This window comes from Toxoplasma gondii, chromosome X (genome assembly GCF_000006565.2).
Source record: "Toxoplasma gondii ME49 chromosome X, whole genome shotgun sequence".
Classification (NCBI taxonomy): domain Eukaryota; phylum Apicomplexa; class Conoidasida; order Eucoccidiorida; family Sarcocystidae; genus Toxoplasma; species Toxoplasma gondii.
In genome coordinates, this window is record NC_031478.1 from 2739452 (window position 1) to 2761338 (window position 21887).

Sequence of the window (21887 nt, forward strand, 5' to 3'; positions counted from 1 at the left end):
TTTTTCCGACTGTGGCTCTGCTTCTCGCCGTCGCGTTCTACCTGCCGTCGTTCCGAGTCCTTCTGAAGGGCCGTGTTGTCTTTGCTCATCGGCCGACTGCACCGGAACGATCCGACCTTTCTTCTATTTACACATGAAACGCACTGGCGCCAGGTTTAATCACTTCTCCGCCTCTCGCCCCGTGTCCACCCGTTCACCTGTCTTTTTCTGGTAGCCTTCTCTCTTCAGCGTCCATGATTCCTGCCCCTCTGTCGATTTCCACGTCTCGCCCCTGCACTTCTCTGCCGCCTTCCTGTTCGCTCTCTTCCCCTCTCGACGCGCTGTGTTGGAGCTCTCTCCTGCAAGGGCGGTCCCTACGGCCTCTCCTCCTCGGTGCTGTGCACTTCTGCGGCCTGTGTGTGTCTGCCGCCTCTGCTCTTCAGATCAATGTGCCGGCCTTCTGCTCGGCCGTGGCCTTCTTCACCACGCGCCCGCTCGTCCGGCGCCGCCTGCTCCGCCACTTGCGGCATATGGGGCGCCTCAGTCAGGCTCGGCTGAAACTCATTGACTTTCTACAGGTAGGAAATCCTCGCGTCTCGGCAGACAGCTATCCACGCCGCCCGTCGAGCTTAAACTTGGCCGCTTCTATCTTCTCACCATCTCCCCTTCTGTGTTTTGTGTTCGGTTGCCTTCCCGTTTAGCCTCCGTCCTCTCCTGTTGCGCATGCGGCTTTCCTCTCCCTCGAGTTTGGGTTCCCCCTTCCTCCTCGCCTGCGGGCCCGTACGTGTCTCAATTTCCCCCTCTTCGGTCTGTCGCTTTCTCTCTCGATCCGCGAGTCTCACTGCTCGCGGAAAGCATTCCAGGTTTCTCTTCCCAGACGCTCAGGACGGGAAGGGAGATCGTCTCTAGTCACCATATGTTTCATCTTTGCTGTAGTGGACTGCAGTCGTGCGTGCGTTTCGACCTCGCGTTCCTCCATCCGTTGCATTCTGTATCTCCGACAACTGCGCGGCCGTCCTTATCTCCACCTTTCTTCTCACTTTCCTTGTCGTTTCTCTCCATACGTGACCGACCACTGCGGTGTGTTGTTTGCCTCCTCCCCTCACATCTTCGCTCTCTCCGAGCGGGTGGCTCAATGACACTCCACTCGCCTCTGCGCTGCCATGGATCTCTTCAGGTTCTGGAACAGGAGTTTACGAATCCATGCTACACAGCGGAATATAACCGTCAGATGACCTTGGCTTTAACCCAGCAGCAGCCTGTGCATATTATCGATGCCCTACCTCCTTTGCCTGCACGTTCTTCTTCGCTTTCTTGCAAGAGCCGCGACGCCTCTGCTTCAGAGCTCCTGCGTTCATCCTCTCAGACCCTTGGCCACCAGGTCGAGAGCGGTTCCCACCCCGCACAGAATCGGCAGGGAGACGAGACGTGGAGCGAACTCTCTGGCGGGCGCTCTGGCCCGGCCAGCCCCGACGGTCGAGCTCGGTGGCTCCAACTCTCTGCTGCCCCACCGCGACATGGAATCTGGGAGCTCGCCGCCGAGGGTGATGGGGGACCCGCGCTGCCCTTGTTGAGTGGGCGCATCGCCGGAACAGCCGTGTGGCCCCCAGGGGGCCTCCTAGCCCTCTGGATGAGTGTGGAGTGCGCGGGTATGGTCGGAGAGGAGACTCGAGAGATGCTTCTGGCGCGACTGGCGCCCTGTTTCTTCCGCGAGGCGGGGGAGACAACGAGAGACGCCAGGGAAGGCCGACAGGGCGAGAAAGCGCGAACCGTTGTTTATGTAAATTCGCAGGGCGAAGACGTGATTCGAGGCATCGGCGGAATATCAGGTGAGGCTCGGTTGTGGCGACGAGTAGGCGCCTCGGCATCCGCTAGGTCTTCGAGCTCGTTCAAATGTCGTTCTCGGGTGTCTCCTGTCTCCTCTTTTCGCTTCTGTCTAGGTCGGGAGGGCGAGGAGGTCTGTGGCGACCGCGTCGTCTGCGCTCACAGTCTCTCGGATGAGGATGAAGATTACACCCTCCTTTCTGTCTATGCAAATGGCCCTGTCGCTTTTGCCCCCTCGCCGCTGGAACAAGCGAGGGGGCAGCCGATCAGTGGAGCGACTGCCGGAGGGTCCCAGACAACCCCCGAGAGGATTCCGACAGCGGCTCTCGTCTCCCACTACTCGAACGAAGCGGTCACCGTAAGCACTCACACGGACACAACGCCTGCCAGTTTCTCAATTCGTAGCCGCACCCCGCTGAATACCGCATGCGTGTGTGTTTTAGGTATAAATATATGCATGTACATGTTTTGGTTATAGATAGATATATATATTTTGGGAACATATGTGTATGCATATATACCACTGGAGTATAGAATATATATATATATATATATACATATCGTTGCGGTATAGAAAGATAGGTGTGTATATGTTTTGGATACGTATATGTATATATATGTTTTGGATGCAGATGCATAGAGGCTTAGATAGATAGTTTGAGTCTTCTGTGGAGAGAAGTACCGTCATCATGGGGGTAGCGCAGACATGCAGTGGGTTCGGGGTCCGTTTCTAGGATTGGTGACGCTTGTGCATTACTGCAGCTGCAGAGTACCGAGATCGTGAAGCGGAATCCAGCTTTTCTTTCACCTGTGTCCAGTCGTTTGGTTTTTCGTGTCTATTAGTCTCGGTTCCTGTGCACTGGGTGTTTTCGCTCGTGTTCCATTTTCAAGGCATGGGCGCACTTGCAAGTCGGAGATGTGGACGATCTCTCTTCTGTGCGACTCTTCGGCATTCCTGCGTTTCCTCACAATCTCCATACCTCCACGACGGGTGGCCCCAGCGAGGGCCTCGACTCCCACACTGCCGCTGCGGCGGCTGCTTTGAACGAAACCTTCAGTTCCGCGTACGAACTGGACGGAGGGGACGGCGGAGTGCCGTCGGAGAGACAGACCCGACAAGAAACGAGCGCGAGGGCGGAAGGAAGGTCTCGAGCCGCAGGAGGCGACAACAAGCAGCGGCTGGTGGCGAGCTCGGACAGAGGCCAGGAGGGCGGGAGGCGCCGCAGGGCGCGCGCGGGCAGCGGAGAAGAGTGCTTCTCGAGCGAAGGCCAGGAGACAACGGAGAGACAGAGCCGCGACCGCACCAGCTCCGCCAGGGCTTCTCTCTCCCCTTCTGCTGAACGTGGAAGGAGACGACGAGAGGAGCCGTCGGGACCTGGGCGAGAAACAAACGCAGCGGAAGACGAATCGGGTGAACACGGTGAAGGCGAGAGCGAAGAAGCCTTCACGGAGAGACGACAGCGAGGGCAGAATAGCGCGGAAGCAGAGAATGCTCCGGTGCGTTCTGCAAAGGGCAAACGACCCACTGACAGGAGGCATGAAGACTCCTTAGGTTCCGCCACTGGCAGGGGTCGAGACACGGGAAGCGTCGAAGAAGACGCAGAACGCCAGAGACTCGCAGAGGCGATGCGTCTGATGAAGATGAGGTAGGCGACAAGATGCCTTGTCTGCGACATGTTTGCGGACAGTGGGGTGACGTCACCAAACAATAGTTACAGTTGCCTCTCCCTCTTTTCTCGTCCTTTTCATAGTTCTGTGGCTACTCTCCACAGATATGGATGCGCGCCTTTCTGGTCGCTCGTCCTACCTGTTTGTCGTCCCGTTTTTCCTGCTCGCAGCATTTGTGCTTCCTGCCTTTGCTTGTGTCATCTTCGTTCGAGTCCTGGGTGCCCCGTGGTTCACCCCCCGGTTTGGTTGGTGGCCGAGTCTCTTGTCTTCTTGTTCTGCCTAACGGCTTTTCTGTCTGTTCCTCACAGAGGCATCTGCTGGGAGTGCCGGCGCGCTGACGTGAAAGACCTCGATTTCTCGTTTAGCCGGGCGTCGACACGCACGCCCTGGAGGGGCCTCAGGCACCGTCAAGACGGCCGCGCAGCGATTCATGGGCGCGGCTCGGCGCTCCTTTGCATTCGTGGCGACGAACGGCCGACCGAGATCGCAGAGCCGTCTTGGTTCGCCTCGGGGGCGGGTGCAGGCCTCGAAGCAGAAGGCTCGAAACAGAGCGGAACGTTGGGTAGTGGAGGAAAAGAAGACGGAGAAGTGCTTGCAAGACAGAGCGAGTCTTCTTTGCTTCGGTCGCCAAGCAGCCCCGGCTCGTGGACTGCGTCTTTTCTGGACGCCCTGGAACTGCGGCTTCCAAAGAAATCCATTTTGAGTGGATATTTGTGTGTAACTTTAGACTGGGTGTCTAGGTGGAGTCGAGGCGCCTCGCTGCGCATTCTCCTGGAGAGGCGACACATATCGCTTCTCGATGACCTGCGAGCAGAAGGCCAACGCGGGGAGAGGGCGCGGCAAAAGGAAAGAGAACGGGCAAGGAGGGGGGCCGCCTCGGGTCATTGTGCCCGCATCTCGAGAGAGAAGACGAATCCCGACCAAGAGGTGAAGGAACAAAAGCCGAGCTTATGGAGTTGCCCGGGCAGACGACTGGAGAAGCGAGATAGAGAGCGACGAGATCGGGGTTTGGGGGGCCCAGAAGCGCTTTCCAAGAGCCGACATTGCCCCCGCCGGGCTTCTCCAGTCCGCTCGCGCACCGGCGCGGACAGGAAGACCGTGACATCCGTGATTGCTTCTTCTCTGAATCTCCACGGGAACTCCCTGGGTTTGTGGTGGCACACGTTGATGTACTTTGTAAGTCACCACGACTGGCGAGGAGTCTCTCTCTGGGTGCGCCGTCTGCCTCTCGAGGGTCTCTCAGTCAACTCGTATGGCGTCTGCGGTCCTCAGGAGACGGCTCCGGAGCTGTCTCGCCCTCACACGCACCTCGTCCCGCGGCTCCTCTCGCGCCTCACCCGCCGTTGCCTCAACGCATGCTCACCTTTTCTCCGTGATGTTCTCCTACAAGAGCTAGCCATGCGCGGCATCCTCTGCGAAAGCAGCGGAGACTCTTGGGGCTTCCCGCTCCTCCTTCGCCGCCTCGCGAAGGCCGGTCTTCTCTTCTCTCTCGCGATCGCAGGTGCAGAGCCGGAGGCGGATGGCCATGAAGACGACAAAGAGAAACGACCAGGAGAACGCGAAGCGTCGATCTTGTCCCTCACCAAGGCGTTCGTCCCAGTCCGCCAAGTGTCTCCCTTCCACTGCTACCTTCTTCTTCTCTTCATTGTCAACGATGTTCCCAGCCTCCTCAGCGCCTACCTCCAGGTATGAATCGCCGATTCAGGCAGACGCGAAGGCCACAATTCGCTTCACTCGACGCAACACCCGGCAAGCCAGCCACGCATGCAAACCCTCAGGCGAGATAAATGTCCAACGCCATCTCTGTCTCTTCTTTCTTTTCAAATCTATTTCTGAAGGAATAAATATATATATATATATATATGTGTGTGTATGTAGGCATATAGTATATGCATGTGTATACATAGGTTAAGTGTGAATGAACCTCGGCGGCAGACTGAGGGTCACAGCAGCACTTCGAAATACCCTTGAGGACTTCCAGGCGTCCCGGAACAGATTCCAGACTGTACGCCAGGACGTTCTTATCTGGCCCATCGAGCAGGCTCGTAGGAAAGACTTTTTTGTGTGAGAGGTAAAAACGCATGCGTACGTTCATGGTCGAAGCACTGTCCTCGGTGTGTGGGAACAGGTCTATCGCTTAGGCTGCACGTACGCAGCAGTGCACGAGCTGAAGGAGGCACTGAGCCAGAGCGCCGCTTCTCTCATTCAAGATCGGATTCGCTCGGGTCCGTCGTCTCCGGCTTCTTCCTCCACGGTGTCTTCTTCCGGCAAAGAGCGTGGACAGGGTGCAGAAACGGACGGGAAAGGTTCACCGCGACAGGCAGATCGGCCGGAGAAGACGAACTCCACAGGGGCACGAGAAGAGAGCGAGCCGAGTGGTACGCAGGAACGAAAGGAGAGAAAGGACTCGAGAGACACCGGAACGCCTCGGCAATGCTGGAGTGTCGTCGGCGGCTCAGGCAGTGCGTACTGGCGGACAGTCTTGCTTCTGGGTCGCCTCGGGAACAACGCTCTGTTCGCCACGGCTCTGCACCAAGCGGCTTGGCTGCTTCTTGAAGAAGGTAAGGTGACACCACAAAAACGTCGCGTCTCGTCATCCTCTTGTGCCTTCTGTGTGAGAGTTTCTGTGGGGCGAGAAGTGTGGGTCCAGCGATCTCTTCGCATACTGGTGACGATTTCTGCGGATGCTTGAGCGTACGTATTCTTGGTGAGGTCCTGCATGCCCAGGCGATCACAGCAACCCGTAAACCTCTCCCCACCTTTCTCTCCTTCCTGTCGCCTTCTTCATGGCAGTTTTGATCTTCCTTGTTTCGTTTACACACCGCCGTGCTTGCAGTGATGTACGTTACTCGCGTATCTGCAATACTTGATGGGCAGACACATACGTATATATATATATATATATATATATATATATATATATATATATATGCAGAAATTGAATGTATACAGTTTTCTACGTATATAAATAGGTTGGGGTTTCCATGCCGATCGAATTGTTTGCCAACTTGACTTTCCTCCACCGGATGTGTGAATCATGAGGAAGGTCGAGACGAGGGCTGTATGATTCATTTCTTCAATTCGTCTGATGCCCTTCACCTGGGTCCTCGTTGTCGTGCTGTCTCCTTGGTCTCGTTGTCGCTTCCTAACTCCCTGCGTACTGTTTGCTTGCTTGGGCAGTCCAGCGTGACGTGAGGTCGACAATTCTTATCCAGAATTCAGCTTCACGCGTCTCCACAAACACTTTGATCCAACAAAACCTCCCAGCTGTCGCTCCACCTTAACGGCTGTGCCTCTTTTCTCAGAGCGTCTCGCGTCCCCCTCTCCCCCGGAAGACACAGGAGAGACATCCAGAGGCACCGGAGAGGACGAGGCGGGCCGTCGGACGGCGTCGGAGGCGCTCGTTGGAATGCCCTGTACAGGGCGAGAGGGAGACGTGTGCGGCGCGTGGAGAGCAAACAGGGTCAGAAAGGGAGCTCCGTATTTTTCGATTCGGAGACTCGTCACGTACGACAGCGACAACGTAGGCTTCGTGGCGCTCAACTCGCTCGCGTGTGTCGGCCGGCCGCTTCTTTTCCTGGCGACCCTCATGCTGCTTCCGCTCTCCTCCGCTCTCGAGGCCATGGAGGCTGACAAAGCATTGCCGTGGCACTTGGAGGAACAGACGTTGAGGTAAGTCGGGAAGGCGAATCAGCCAGGAGCAGAAACGAGAAGAAGAAGAAGAGTTGGTTCGCGTAGACGCGCGCGCACACAGAGGACGGGAAGACTACGCCGGTGAGGGAGATGGTGGAAGAACCGAGACGCGGGGCACAAGCTTAGGAAATCGAGAGCGCAGGGTCGAAGAGACGCTGTGAAGAGACTCGGAAAGAGAACAACCCGAAGCCGGAGGAAGGAATCTGGGAGATAAGAGCCTCGCCAAAGAAAAGGAAAGGCGAAGCTCGGTAGAAGCAAACCACCACGCATTTTGTTTTGCCTGGAAACTGACGTCCAGCAGGCTGAACCTTCTTTGCTGTCAGGCACCTGTCGGCGTCCCCGGTGCCGCCTGGCGACGTTCTTGGAAAGACAGGATAATGCGGTAGTAGTCGAGTGTCGAGCTCGAAACCGAGAACAAAGAGGTGGACAACCCGTGAGGCGGAGTTCGCAGGTGTGCGCATGATTCAATGGCTTTTTCGCTCGTGTCTCTTTAGCACTTGAGTAGAATATGTGGCTTGTCTGCGCTCGGTAGGTCCACCCTCGAGGCGTTTCCGGAGTTGTTTGCGGCGTATTACCCCGATGAGGCGCAGCCTGGCGAGGGCAGCCTCACTTCTCCCTTGGGTCGGAAGGGCCTCTCAAGTCTAGAACCCCACGGAGAGACGAGAAGCGTCTTCTGTGCCGGACTTCGAACGCAGAAAGAGGAGTCGGAGTCCCTTCACATCCAGGAGGGAAGGCCTCTGCCTACTCGCTTGCCACTTCCGCTCTTCGAAGTCGTGCTTCGCCAGCAGCATCGCCAGCGCATGGAAGGCGCGAGATGCCATCATCGAGGCGAACGGACCTGCAAGGCCCTCGGGGGGCCTGCGTGCCTCCAGGACATCGAAGGCGAGAGCGAGCCGGCGACGTGCGCCAGAGCCGAAGACGAGAGAATCAACCGAGAACAGAAAGAAGCGTTGCATTCGCCGGAGAAGAGCTATGGACCCAGAGATTTCTTTGTGTGCCCTCATGGGTCGAACCACGAAGAAGAAGACTTGGATAGCCTCCTTCCTGACTGTATTGTTTCGTTGGATGCCGACTGCGTCGCGGACTCTTCGCCTCGAACTTGGCGAGGCGATGTCTCGCTGTTGGCCATGCTCTCGGACGTCACGGGCCTCGACGCTTCCGCTCTTCTTCGTCCGCTGCCTCTCTTCCGGCGGCTCTTTGAGCTGCAGCGAGCCCGGATGCGCCGCCAGCGCTTGTCTGCCCTGCTGAATAGCCGGCGGCTCGCATCTGGGGCTTCGGCGGAGACAGATCCAGAGGAGAAGTCGCGAGATCACATGAAGGAGGTCAAGGAAGACGCGGAAGGGGAGCGTGTGCTCCTCGCCTGGCTCCGATCTGGCGAGGCCTTCTCGGCCATCAAGGGCGACGCGCTGGGGGTGTCGAGGGGGAGCCAGGAGGCGGAAAAGGAGTCCCAGGGCTCCCTGGTCACCTCGACGCCAGCCCTCTCAAATAGGCATCCCGCGTCGGCGACCTGCACCGCCGAGGGTCTGAGCGTTGCCTACTATATTGCCCAAGGACGCCCCGCTATGGCCTTCCATCTCCTCTTCGCTCTGCGAGCGGCCTCGTCCCTGCCGTTCTCTTCGTCCTTTTCAGAGGCGGGGCCGACGGTCGAGGACGCCCTCGCGGGTTGGACGAAGCAGGCCGCTGACCGCGTGTGTCTTAATCTCTCAGAGGCTGAGCAAGAGGCCTTGTACGACGTCGCTCTGACAGTGGCGCTCTACAACATGCTTAACGATGGCGTCGTCGCTGCGGCGCTCTGCTTTCTCGAACTGTGTGGCCTGGAGACAGAGAGAGTCAGAGTGGATGCCCTCTCTGCGAGGCAAATCTACCTCCATCGAAAGGGGATTCACGCCCACACCTCCACGGCGCCCAATGCGCCCTTCTCGCGTCGAAGCACGAAGAAGAAGGGGGCAGAAGTGGAAGCCGGAGACGCTGGAGAGGTGACAGTGACGGCGGCTGACAGCTTGTCTGCCGACGGAGGAAGGGCCAGGGAGACTGGAGACACGCCGCGAGGAGGCGCGAGTGCGCAGGCCACGGGTCTCGAGGGCAGTGGCTTCGAGGGAGACGAGACAGAAGATGAAGCCGAAGAGGATGCGTGGTTTCCGGAAATGGCAGAAGAGGACATTGTCCCCGACGAAGAAGCGGCCAGCGTCATTGACTTGTTTCTCTCGTTCCCGAAGCCCACGAAGCGGCCGACGACGACTACGGGAGCGCAGACCGGCGAAGACGATGACGGGTTCGGCTCTCAAGACGAAGGCGGCCAGGAAGAACAGGGCGCGCGGAAGCCGAGACAGCGCGACGACAAGAAGGCCGACACCAAACTGTGTAAAGACGAGAACGAAGAAGAAGAGAGTTCCGCGGGGATCTCTTCGCCACACCTGCTAGCGGCGCTCAGAATGCTCGAGGAAGCCACCTGGTCACTCGACCCGAATCTCGCAACCACGCAAGCCGCAGCCGCCACGCCCCTAAGTCTCGATTCGCCTTGGCACCTCGTTGGGCTCTTTTGCCGGTGAGTCTCGGAGAGGATTTCTTCAAGTATTTGTTCAGTCACTCGGTAAAGCTTTCAGTGAAGAGCTGGTTAGGCCATAGGTCCACACACGTTTGGAACCACTGGCCAGGGAAGGGCCGAAAAGAGGCACCTCGAGAGAAGGTGGAAGGGGAACCGAAATCGGTGAAGACGGGGAAGAGACAGCGAAGGCGTTGCAGAGGGAGAGCAAACCTGGCGTAAGACGCCCTCTGTTCGTCCTGCTTCTTCAGCGTCGGTGCTGGGCCTTTGCCTGCTGTTCTTTGCAGAGTCCATCAGCTCCCGCGGTCACTTACGCTTCTTCACGAACTGGCAAGAAATGACGAATGGCTTCTTTTTCTCCATGAAGGAGACCTGCAGCAATGTCCCGTCCAGACGATGACGAACATCATTGACGGGTACGTTCCTTCGTTTTGCTTTTGCAGTTACGCTGCTTCCTTGTTCCTGTTCAAAGACGTGTCTCGGATTCCTCGTTAATTCTTTGTTCCTCTTCTGTCTCTGTCTTTCGACGCTTGCTCCTCTGCACCTCACGGCGCCCCATTTTCCAAACCGTTTTTATTTTTCGTGTGACAGCCGCCTCTTTCGGTATTGTGGGCAGTGCGAACTCTCTTGTCCGATCTGTTGTTCATATCCCCCGGTTTCTTCGTCGCATGCGTATTCCCCCTCGTTCATCGTCGGTCTTTCGTTCGGTCCTCCCTCCTAGTCTGACCATTCCCCTCTCTGTCTCTCGCACTAGCATGCAGTCACCTAAGTAAGCAAGGTGGGCAACTCCATACCAGTCAACCGGTGCGCTCGTAGGCCAATGCCAGATGCTGCATGCCCCTCGCTTTTCGTCTCTTTGTCTCCGGTTCTCTCTTTTCTTCAGATATTTCCGCGACGCCCCGCTGCGCCACCACCTGCGCATCGTGGTCCGCAGTGTGGAGCGGCCACCGCTGTCTCTGTCCCCGCCCGCCTCTCGCGTCCTGCCTTTCTCTTGCTCTTTCGACGAGGCTGATGCAGATGGAGAGGACGCTGTCTCGTTCCCAGACCTGATCGAGTCAGAGTCGCCGTCAAAACCGTTTCTGGTTCCAGAGTCATGGACAGTCGACTCGTCTCCCCTCTCGCTTGTCGAACGACAGGCGGCTCCCACTGTGGAAGAAAGACCTCAACCAGAAACCGGTCTCAGCCCGCTAGAAGAGAGAAATGGAGATCCGAGGCGAGGTGACGGAAGCGGAAAAGAGCAAGCTGACCCCACAGAGGCTTCGGGCCTAACTAGCGCCCATCTGGTACCGCGGACGGAGCCCCGAAACGACACGGGTCCTCCATGTCCGGGCAGCGGGATTCGTTTGCCAAATGCAGACGTTTCAGATGTTATGTCACTGCTGCTGAAGGTGCGCAAACGCGAAAACTCAAATTGAGACGCGCCTGCACTTTCTTGCGAGATTTTTATGCCCTTTGGAAATTGCTTGCGCTTCGGCGCCCAAAGTCTGTGCGGTGTGTCGCCTGCGCTTCGTTGCGCTAGCCACAGATCCGAGTCGCGCTGTCAGGCACATGTCTTCCAGTCTGTGTGAGGCCCTCCCAGGTCTTTGGAAGCTCCTTTTGCAGGTCTTGCTCCTAGTAGTGTATGCACATCAGAGACAATAGCTGTAGAGACCGAGCAGTCCTATTTCTCATTGTATGGCGTGTCTGTAGCTCCCAGTAGTTCTCTGTTAGGTATATCACGCGTCAGGGCTTGCCGTATCATTCCTGTTAGTGGAAGCGCAGTTCACAGGGTGTCCAGTCTACTGCAGTGTTGTTTGTCCCTCGCCTCCTCCGTCTCTTTTTTGTGTCGCAGTCGCGAGTAGCGAGCCCAGCGCTTGGCCTGGGTTCTCCGCAGGACGTTCCAGGACTGGCCGAGGCGCGGGCGCAGCAGCCTCTGGCGAGTGTCTCCCCACTGTCCTCACCTTCGCCGCCACTTTCGACCGACTTGCAGGGAGTCGGGACGCAGTTGTTGTTGCATGCGCTGAAGGTCTGCTGCCCACGCCTTTCAGTGTACGCGGCTTGCTTCGCAGACGCCAGTTCACTCGTCTGCGTGAACACCTGGCTCTACCTGCAGACTCAAACGCTCCTTCTTTCTTCCCGCTTTCCTGGAGATCGCGAGCGGCGCGCAAAGCCTTCCTCTGCGGGCGGAGACGCGGCGCCGGGGCGGTACGCGAGCTACGAGTCAGGCGGCGCCCGGAGAAGCCGCAGGAAACGAGGCGAGGAAGGAGACGGGAGACGCCGGCGGCGAACACTCGAGCGGGCGCAGCTGGGGGAGCTCGAGTTGGGCGCGCGAATTGAGCACGACCCCAACAGAGAGCATCCAGAAGCTTCGCTCCTGGAGCTGACACTGCTGGGGCTGTCCGCAGTGACTTCTTGGCGGGGCGAGAGTGGCCGAGGACGAAAGCGAAGCCGGGAGAGAGAAGAAGATCTGTCTTCCGATGCCGACGCAGCAGAGGAGACGGAGGGGACGACGCGCAGCTGCGGTCCCGGAAGGCGCCGGAGAGACGCGGACGGGGGACGGAAAGCAAAGAAGCGAGGAGAGGAAGTCGTGTGTGGGGACTTGTTTCTTGGAGACAGCGGTGAAGGAGACAAAGAGGGCGCGAGGGAGAGCGCGGGCCGTCTCACACCTCCCGCCTTCTTCCCTTCGTCCACGGAAGGCGAAGAAGAAGCTCTCCTTCTTTGGCTCTCAGACCCGAGGCACACGGTTCGCCTCGTTCTCTGGCTGTGCGAAGAGGGCATGTACTCCCTTGTCATTCGAGCGTTTCGCCTCTTCGATGAGAGCAACGTCCTTCTCGACATCCTTCTCTTCTTCAGGTAAGCAGGGACGGCGCGACTTGCAAAAGGCAAGATAACCTGCAATAAACGGACTCGTTTCAATGTTACGTCCAATAGGTAGTCTTCTCCAAGCAGCCAAAGTACCAATTCTGGAACTGGAGGAAGCATGTTTAGGGCACACGAATGCTTGAGGCAAACAGGGAGCCTTTTCTGTGCTTCGCCTCCGTCAAGTATCAACGGGGAAGAGTCTCGCTGCATCACCCCAGTATCGAGTTTGATATTCAGTAAAAACTGATGGAAAGTCGTGATGTCTCCTTTCGGTTCTTTGTGTAAGGCGAGTAAAACGCGTCGAGTCGAGTGCGAGAGAAGCACCTGCTGCAACTCTCCAGGGGTAGATAGGCAGATGAGCGCGAGGACGCATAGCGCGAGGACCCATGCACAGGCACTTGAAGCTGATTCAAGAAATCAACTCAGATTGTAGAGAACAGCCACTCGCGATTCCGAGGCAACTTCCATTGGAATTTGCGCCTGACTACATCACTCTCGACAAGATGCCAGGGGCCCGAGCCATCGCAAGACAATGCGTTGCCTAGATGATATCTCCGCGTACACTCTCGGCTATCAGCAACGGGAAAATGACACTCTTGCCGTGGCAAACCTCACCATGCGTGAAAATGAGACAGATGTAAAATCAAATACAGATGTCTATAGACACCCGAGAAAAGCCATAAAAATATTCCACCCAATATATATATATATATATATATATATATATATGCGTGTGAGTGTAGCTCGTCTACGACTCAGAATTCAGGTTGTGCTTGACTCTTTCGTGTTCGTTCTCGGCGTCTACAGAGCGTTCCTCCAGTGTCGATTTGAGGCCTCAGAGCGGCTCCTGCGTCGCTTCGTTGAGCGCCGCGACGCGGTTCTTGCTGCACACGAAAACGACGGTACGTACGCATGTCTCCCATCGAGCGACGGCCCTTCGCGAGCATCGGAGGAGACTGAAGAGACGCCGGCGACGCTCGATGAAGCAGCTGGGGCTGGCGCAGCGGGTACGCAAGGCAGCGAAGCGAGCCTGGGCCTGGTGCCGGACGGCCTTCGGATGGCGGACGCCCTTATTCACTTTCTGTTGGGCAAGCACCCCCTGTTCCGGCGACAGCTCCTGCAGCAACTGCACAGCGCGTCCTACTGTCCTTCTCTCTCGCTTCTGTTTCACTCGTACATCCTTGTTGAGCAGCACAAATTGCCCTCGCCTCTCGACTTCCGCAGCGACAGCAGCGACCTGCTGGACGCCCTGATTGCCCTGCACAAATACCAAGAAGCCCGGAGGTGGAGACGCCTCGCAGGCCTTACTCCGAGCTTTGACATTGTTATCACCGTCCACGAAGTCACCCACCTTCTTGCCTCCTTCAAACAAGGTGGATGCTGGGCCGACGGCCACGAACGCCTCAAGACCTGGATCCGAAGTTTCGAGGTCTTCAGGCTCCATCGGTCAGTCACGACGCCCAAAGCGTTTCAAGGAAGCAGTTTCAAGCAGGCCACTGAGGTTGGGTGCAGCACGCATGAAAAGCATGCTTTGTCTGTCTCGTAGGGTGTGCGGCCGCGAATCGGGGGCGCAGGCCTTGTCCTCTCTTCGTTGCTCTTGTCGACCACTTAGCCTTCCACGCGCTTGGTGTGTGCTTCCGACTCCAAGCGTTCGTCGTTTGTTGTCAACTTTAAGTTTCCCGGGTTCTTTTCCCTGGGCGTGTCTTTCTTGTCTGCTATCTCGGTTGGTGTGTGGCTGCGTTTTCAATGCGTCTTTCTTGGGTATGTTCCTCTCATCGCGCATTGGTCTTTCGATCGCGCTTTTCGCACTTGGCGGCCGCGCTCATCGTTGAGGGATATCTCTTTGGTTTTGCTTCTCCGTTCCCTGCAGACTGCCGAAAGTGCTCGCTGCGCTCTTCTTCCTCGACGTGAACGCGAAGCTGGAGCGAGAACTGTTCGCGAGGGACCAAGCGATGCTGCTGGCCATGGCTCTCCAGCTCCTCCTCGAGTCAGCCCCTTCGTCTCTTCCTTCCTCTTCTCTCGCGTCCTCTCCCGCGCCGCGGTTTGTCTCTCGACACGCTCTTCTCACGCACCTGAGTCGTTGCGTCGACTATGCACAGGACTCCGACGACAGCGAGGAGAGCGAGACGTTGTGTGCCGAGGGAGATGCCGTCGCGGTCGACGGCCGCCTCGCTCCTGCTGCATCTCCGGTCGCCTCGTTCTTCCCTCCTTCCCTCGCTTCCCTGTCTCCTCGGCAGGTCTCGAGTTCTGGGGTGTCTGACCAGGCCACTCTGTTGTCGTGCGTGCCGCTGCATCCTGTGGAGCTTCTCGCCGTTTTCAAGTCCTATAGCCGCAGCCGCAGGGACGCAGCGCCTCTGTGGCGTCCGTGCGAGACGAGGAATCGAGGTGGAGACGCTCTGGCGTTTCATGGGGGTGACAAGGCCCGACGGCGAGAGAGACTGGTGAAGCGCGAGCTCGGGTGCGCCCTGCGCGCGCATGCAGGGCAGAACAGCAAGCGAAGAGACACGGAGGCCGCGCCTGGAAAACGCAACCTGCGGACGCCTCACCTCCACTGCCTGGTGCTCGCCAGAGAAGAAGGCGAAGACCGCCAGGCCAGCGTCAGCGCAAGAGGAGAGGAGAGAAGACCGGAGAGAGATCCACGTCGAGCTGCAGGTGGGGAGGAAGAAGAACAGGGCGAAGAGGAGCCGCACTGGGGTGCCGTTGTCAGTGAGACGCTTCTACAGGATGTGGCGTCTCGCCTTCTGCTGCTTCTCGCAGGACAGTCCATTTCCGCAGCTGAGGAGGCCATGACGCCTCCTGCATCGAGGCCCGGCGGCCGCCTCAACCCCCTGAAAGGGCGTGACGAGGAAGTGACCCTTCGGGTGTTGGAGAAGAAAGAAGAGGAGGAAAGCAACCAGGATGGAAAGGGACCAACGTCTTCGCTGGACGGCGGGTGTGGCTTGAATGACGCACGCCCAGAGCACTCGGATATGTTGCAGCTCACTTCTCCAGACGCGAGAGTTGTGACAGGAACGGCGTCGCTGTCCTCGGAGCCCCCGTCTTCTCGCTTTCCGCGGTCTTCGTCCGTCCACCACCCTCTAGTGTTCGAATCATACAGTTCCCTCAGAAACCGTATTGAATCTCTCCTGCCGCCGCAGCTTCCAGCTCTCCCTTTCAGCCTCGAGGCGTCTTCCTACGACTCTTCGGCGGGTCTCTCTTCCGCCTTCGCTGGTACGCCGTCAGACCACCCGCGAGAAGAGGAATCTTCGTTGTGGGATGCGTCCTGCTCCGCTCTGCTCCGTGGGGCCTCGTCCGACAGGGACTCTCGGCCCTCGCCCCGCGCTCCTTCGCTCTCTGGGTCAGACCAAGCCGCCGCCGGCGTGCGAGAGACTGTCCCCGGCTCGTGCTCTAGGGGGCCTCCCGCCTCGGAGGCGCGTTGTCTTCTCAAGTGTCTCCAGAGCGCGACGGCGAACCTCATCAACTGCAACCACCTGGAGGCGGCAAAGAGCCTTGTTCTCCGCTTCTCCCCCGCTGTACTCAGTTGGGCAGAAGTAGAGGCGAGACGTGCCAGCAGAGCCTGCGGCGGCGGAGACCAAGGGACCCCAGGAGGAGAAAGCAGAGGAGCGGAAGCAGAAGGTCGGGGACGGCAAGGACATGGAGGAGAGGCAGCCAATCGGCGGCGAAGCCGCCGAGAAAAAGGACTGGCGACAGACGCACGCAGTCTGAGTCGGCCCCGAAGGCGGCAGAGAGACGAGCCTCGCGGCGGGGACCTGGCCGCTTGGATAGAGACCGCGGCCGAGTCGAAGCTCGAGAGGACAAGAGACGCCTCCTTGCCCGGCGAGGCGCGACGCGAAGACGCAAAAAGACAGGACGCGAGGGCAGGCGAAAGCAGAGACGGCAGCCAAGACATCAAGGCCCAACTGCAGTTGCTGGCTGACGACGTCGCCCTCGTGGAGCTGCTTCTGCAAACCGTCAAAGTTTTCAGTCAGTGCGCAAGCAACCAGAACGCTGGATCAAGCCCCGAGGGGCCTCGGACGCCTAGCGATACCGAGAAAGATGGCGACGATGGAAGGAATCGCGACGAAGAGAGGAGCAGCGACGAAGAGCAGAGCTACAGACGCGCGGCGGTGGAGACAGGAGACAGTGTGGGCAGAGACGTAGAAGGAGATCAGGGCGAGGGCACAGAACGACAGGAAGGCGAGGGCTCCGGCGACGAAGTGCTAAAGGCTCTCAAGAGAGCGGTGCGCCGGGCACCTTGCTTTTCTCAGCGCGACAAGCAGCCGCCGCCGCTTCTGCCTCACCAAGTGGAGCTTTTGGAGCTTCTGATCGACGAAGACGGCGCTGTGCGTGAAAGGGCGAGAGCCGCAGGAGAGGAGGAGAGCGACGACTTCCATGTCAGGACAAGATCCGCTCCAAAATCGTTGAACGAACAAAGTCTCGAGGAACGTCATGCTGGTCCTACTTCGTCCTCGCCACAATCGCCTAGCTCGCCTCGCGCTCCGCGTTCTTCGACTTCTTTTGCGGAGGGATTGAGCGACCGCGAGCAGTGTATCCTATTGGTGGAGCAGCTGGTTCGTCGCTGCACTCGGGCCATTCTTCCCTTTTCGAATCGGCTGCTCGTGTGTCTGGCGATTTCGCATGTGCTCGACTCTCCCTTCTCCGTCGTAGTGCAGTTGTGCAACGACGCGCCTCACGATCTGCTTCTCTCTCTCCTCCAACGGGTCGGCGTCCCCACAGCCGCGCGCCCGAGGCTCGTGCTCTGTCGCCATTACCTCAACATTTGCCTCCAGAAACTGCCGCCGCAGACGGTGGCCCGAGTCCTCGTGCGAGCCTTCGTCGACCACCAGATCGAGCAGTTTCGCAGCGCGTCTGTCTTTTACTCGCAGCGACTCCACGAAGAAGGCGAAGAGGCCGAAAAAGAGAGTGAAGAAGAGGAAGGAGAAGAAGAGGTCGTTCTCGAGTGGTTTGAGTGGCCTCTCAGTTTGCTGTATCAGTTTGTCTCTCTGGGGGGCGTGTCGACGGCAGTTGGCGAGGAGGCACTCGGCGTTCTTCGTCTTCAAACGAAGCTGTGGGACGACCAAGAACAAGAAGCTGAAGGACAGAGTGATTCCGTCAGCAGAGGAGAGAAGAAAGAGGAGACGGAAGGAGAAGACCGGCGGTGGTGGGCGTCGGCCTTGCCTCTCGCGGAACCCCTGCCACTGGAGTGTGAAGTCGAAGTAATGATTCTCGCCTACTCTGCATTTGCCAGCAGCAGCTCGTTTGCAGGCGTCGCAGATCTCCTCGCCGCGATCAATTCTCGCCTCGACATCTACGTCGCCACAGGGCGCTTCTACCTGCTTCAGCGACTCCTCGTCACCATTCCTGCCTTCCAGGGATTGGAACGCGCTCTCGAGTAAGGCTCGAAAGAGGCGCAGCGACGAAGAAACAGCGGGGAGCGCGCACGATGGGACTCCACAAAGGTGACGTCGAACGGTGGTGCGCCGCGCAAGGCGAGGAAGCCGAGAAGACGAACGCATGGAGAATTCGAAGCTAAACACGAGTGACAAGCGAAACAAAGCAGCCAACGCTCACCGAAAAGAGAGGGGATGCAGAGACGGGGCATGCGTATAGAACAGAATGCTCTCGGCGGTGCACATATGCGTTTTAATAGTGACAGTTTGAGCATACATGCGCTTACATGTAGATGCAGATATGTGTGGATGTGGACATAGGTGGAAAGCCACATTGTGATGTGGATGCAGAGAGATAGCTACACACACGTTTTTTTGCGTGTAGAAGCGCAAACGTGCATGTCTGTTTTCACATTCATGCATACGCATATATATATATATACATATATATATATATATATATATATGCATGTGTGCAAAACCGGGTTCCCGAGGCATGCACATATCTTGGTTGGAGGCAACCGTTCAAGATAGGTCACCGTTTGTAATTCATTGCTCGGTGTCTACCTCGCCCTGTACGTGTGTTCTGTTGTCTGCTCTGCCTGGATCTCTGCAGTCTGCTGCTGGACAACAATCGTTTGGATGACCTGCTTCACTGTTGTCAGTGTTGCCTCGCTCTGCCTCCTGCTCCTCGGTGCCACACCGCCTTTCCATTGTGTCTGCTGTCGGGTACGACTTCTTGCTCTTATCGCGCTTCTGCCCCGCTCGTGCTGGATGAGCATGTCCGCGGACTCGGTCCAGACTCCATGGCGTCTGACGCGAATCCGGGGAGCAGCTCCAGCCTCGTCTCGGCCAACTTCTCTTCGCTCCTGGGAGGGCCGTCCCCAAGTGTATGTGCCCTGCCCTGGGCTGACGAGCGGAGCGTCGCAGAGAGCCTGGCAATCGCCATCGTCTGCCATCTACACCGCCGCATGTTTGCTTCAGAAAGCTCAGCCTCAAAAGGAAATGGGGAGGGAGGTGCGTCTGGAAACGGCCAATCCGGACCCAAACCAGAAAGGCTGCAGCTGGACGTCCTCGTCAAGGCTCACATTCAGCTCGGCCTCACCAGCGAACTCGCGTAGGTGCCATAATTCTCCCTCTGAACAAGAGACACCAGACATAAATAGGCGTATCTCCTACACTCACATGCATATACATACATACATATATATATATATATATGATTAGGCGAGGTTGTTGCTATGAAGCAGAAAACCTGGGCTCCGAAGGAGACATGTGGCTGTGCACCCCAGGGGGTTAATACCGCTGCTTTTCCATGCACAAACAGACGAGGCAAAGGAGACCCGATGGCGTATTGTGGACATCTCCGTCGTCCACGTTGTGAGTGTGCCTTCCCTCGTCAACCAACAGTTGTATAAAAGCTGTACAAATTTCATGATATTCCCTTTGGTAGTCTCCTTCATAATGTCACTGACCTGTGGCGCATTCTCTGTCGTTCAGTCTTTATATATATATATATATATATATATATATATATATATATATATTACTGCATGCGCTGGTGTCATGCATGTACTGATTTCGGGCATCGTCTAGTTTGGCTCTCTGGATATCTATGTAAGTGAGAATCTACTTTCTTGTGGGTGTGGGTTCACAGATTCAAGTTTGCATATACATCAACGCGTGCATGTCCACATCTATGCAAGAACGAATGGCGTATGAGCAGATTCTTGTCATGCACCGATGTTTGTGCTGTGTAGTCGACGGATTGCGAGAAGCTGCCAGTTTGTTTTTGCGAAGCCTGTTGCTGATGCATGTAACGCTGCTGAAAGGCGCTGGAGTGCCAGCGGGGGCGGCACCGCGTTTCTCGAGCTAGCCGTTGCCTCGGTTTTCTGTCACCGAGTGTCTCCAGGGTGTCGCAACTCGGAGGCAACTGGCCTTCTTTTTCTCTTCTGCTCTTCCCGTTTCAGGTCTCTGCTGCAGGAGGAAGCCTTCCGGTGCATGCAGCGGCTCGGACACGATGTCGACGTCCTCTACTCCGAAGCAGGCGAGGACTGTCTTCTGCTGACGCTCCAGGTGCGTCGTTAAACAGGCCCAGATTTGCGCACGGAAGAAAAGAGGATAAGCAAATCGAAACAAGAGGCGTCTCTGGGTCATCGTTCTTGGTCTGTCCCTTCTGGCCAGGCCTTGTCGTCGTAGGCATGTAGATACGCAGACCTGTGGCCCTGAGTCTTTTTTTAGATGTGTCTTTGCATGCATGCCTCCTTCCAATTCCATAGGTCAGTGTGGTGACGCGAGTGCTAGACCTTTTTCTTTTCAGGCCTTCAGCTGTCGATAATACCTCATTTGAATGGAAGTGAAACACGATAGAATAAAGAAGAGAGCGAATCACCGACCAGTGTGTTAGAAAACAGCATGCGTCTATATATGAATATACATGTATATTGATGGCTTCTGAGCATCTACCACTGTGCGCCTCGGTAGTAGTGGGGCGCTAGTCGGTAGTGGGGTACGTGGAGACTGGGGTGCCGACGCCATGAGCGCCTCGTGGACGGCCTTGCATGCGAACGTTTGTCTCTTTTCTCGCGAGGCAGCTCCATGCAGTTGCTGTCACGACTTTGTATCCCTTAAAATATTAGTGACGAGAGAAAGCTGCTACTCCGGTGTTACATGGTCTGTACCATGGTACTTGGAGGAGCCAGCCCGGGGACAAATTTATCGATTAAGATTCATCTTAACTGGCATTTCATTGACTTGTTGACGACATACACAGTGGTAAGCCACGGGTTTTGAAAGCACTTAATGCAGAAGCAAATCGATCGAAAAGAAAGTGAAATTGGGTCTTTGTCTCTTCGTTGCCTCGCCCATCGTTCTGCTTTTCGCGAGAGGCACCTCTTCCACTCCCAGGCATCCGGCCTATGCTTCCCGTTTCCATTTTCTTGTTCGCTTCTGTTTCAGCTGTTCTTGGAGAGCTCGCGTTGGTTCTTGGCGGCGGGCAACCTTCAGTTCCACATAACTGTGAATCGTTTGGCTGCGCTGGTGGCGCTGCAGCTGAAAGCCGTGGAGTTGTTTCTGTCGCTTCGGAGTTTGTCTAGAAAAGCGAGAGAGCACGAAGCGCAGAGGCGCGAGCTCGTTCTTCGCCTCCTGGAACGCGTGCAGAAACCCGACTTCCCTCTGCATGTCTCCAAGAGAGACGCGGAGCGATCTGGTGTCCTCGGTGACCTTTCTGCTGTTTCCGACCCAAATGGTCGTTGTTGCGGGTCTTTGGCTTCCTCGCTCGCGGACGCAGTTGACGAGTCGTGGACCCCGACCAGTACCCGTCGGGGCGACAGCTCCCGCGCCTCGCCGGGCGCTTCTACTCCACCCCTAGGCGATCTCGTTCAGACGCTTTTGTTCGAGTTGAGCTGCGAAGAAGCTGCCAAGCGCGCGGCCCTGACCACGTCCAAGTTCCACCCTCTTGACGCCTCTCTGTCTTCTCGAGATCCACTGGAAACGGCGGCGATTCCCGCCGACGCCTTCAATTCTTCACGAGCATCCGTCGCGCCGTTCTGCCGATCTGAAAAGGCCCTCGGCACTCTTTCGCCCTACGACGGAGGGGCGCATCCTGTCTCCGCTCCACACAGCGATGTGGGGAGCTTCCGACAGGCCAGCGGGCGAGAGGCGAGGGAGGCGCCTTGCATTCGCGGCGACTCCGACCGGCACCCAGGCGAGAGGCCCACGGAGACCGGCGGGGTAACGCAGGAGCAAGAAACTGGCGGAGAAGATGACGCCGAGACCATTACCGCTTTGCTGACGAGAGGGGGGACGGGTCACGAGATAGGAGAGCGGGAAGTGCGAGTTTTCAGTGTCCTCCACCTTTCGCTCAAAGAAGTCCTGCTTTTCATCGAGGTGCACACTGACGCCACTGCCAGTATCATTGTCGCCAGGGTAAGATAGAGAGACTCCAGAAGCCGAGACGATAAACTTCATCT

General features: G+C 57.2%; 1 protein-coding gene across 1 annotated transcript in view; it reads left to right on the forward strand.

Moving 5' to 3' along the window:
- The window catches only part of TGME49_224870 (hypothetical protein), a gene marked incomplete at its 5' end in the record, with an annotated part of 36476 nt that overhangs the window by 11472 nt on the left and 3117 nt on the right, over nucleotides 1-21887 (forward strand). The window contains 16 exons of the mRNA XM_002366120.2: nucleotides 423-557; nucleotides 1157-1808; nucleotides 1920-2161; nucleotides 2695-3449; nucleotides 3780-5157; nucleotides 5600-6032; nucleotides 6777-7143; nucleotides 7697-9709; nucleotides 9994-10122; nucleotides 10590-11094; nucleotides 11538-12538; nucleotides 13355-13993; nucleotides 14418-17918; nucleotides 18533-19033; nucleotides 19887-19992; nucleotides 20875-21843. Of these exons, the coding sequence (XP_002366161.2) occupies nucleotides 423-557; nucleotides 1157-1808; nucleotides 1920-2161; nucleotides 2695-3449; nucleotides 3780-5157; nucleotides 5600-6032; nucleotides 6777-7143; nucleotides 7697-9709; nucleotides 9994-10122; nucleotides 10590-11094; nucleotides 11538-12538; nucleotides 13355-13993; nucleotides 14418-17918; nucleotides 18533-19033; nucleotides 19887-19992; nucleotides 20875-21843 (13326 nt within the window). The remainder of the gene's footprint in view (nucleotides 1-422; nucleotides 558-1156; nucleotides 1809-1919; nucleotides 2162-2694; nucleotides 3450-3779; nucleotides 5158-5599; nucleotides 6033-6776; nucleotides 7144-7696; nucleotides 9710-9993; nucleotides 10123-10589; nucleotides 11095-11537; nucleotides 12539-13354; nucleotides 13994-14417; nucleotides 17919-18532; nucleotides 19034-19886; nucleotides 19993-20874; nucleotides 21844-21887) is intronic.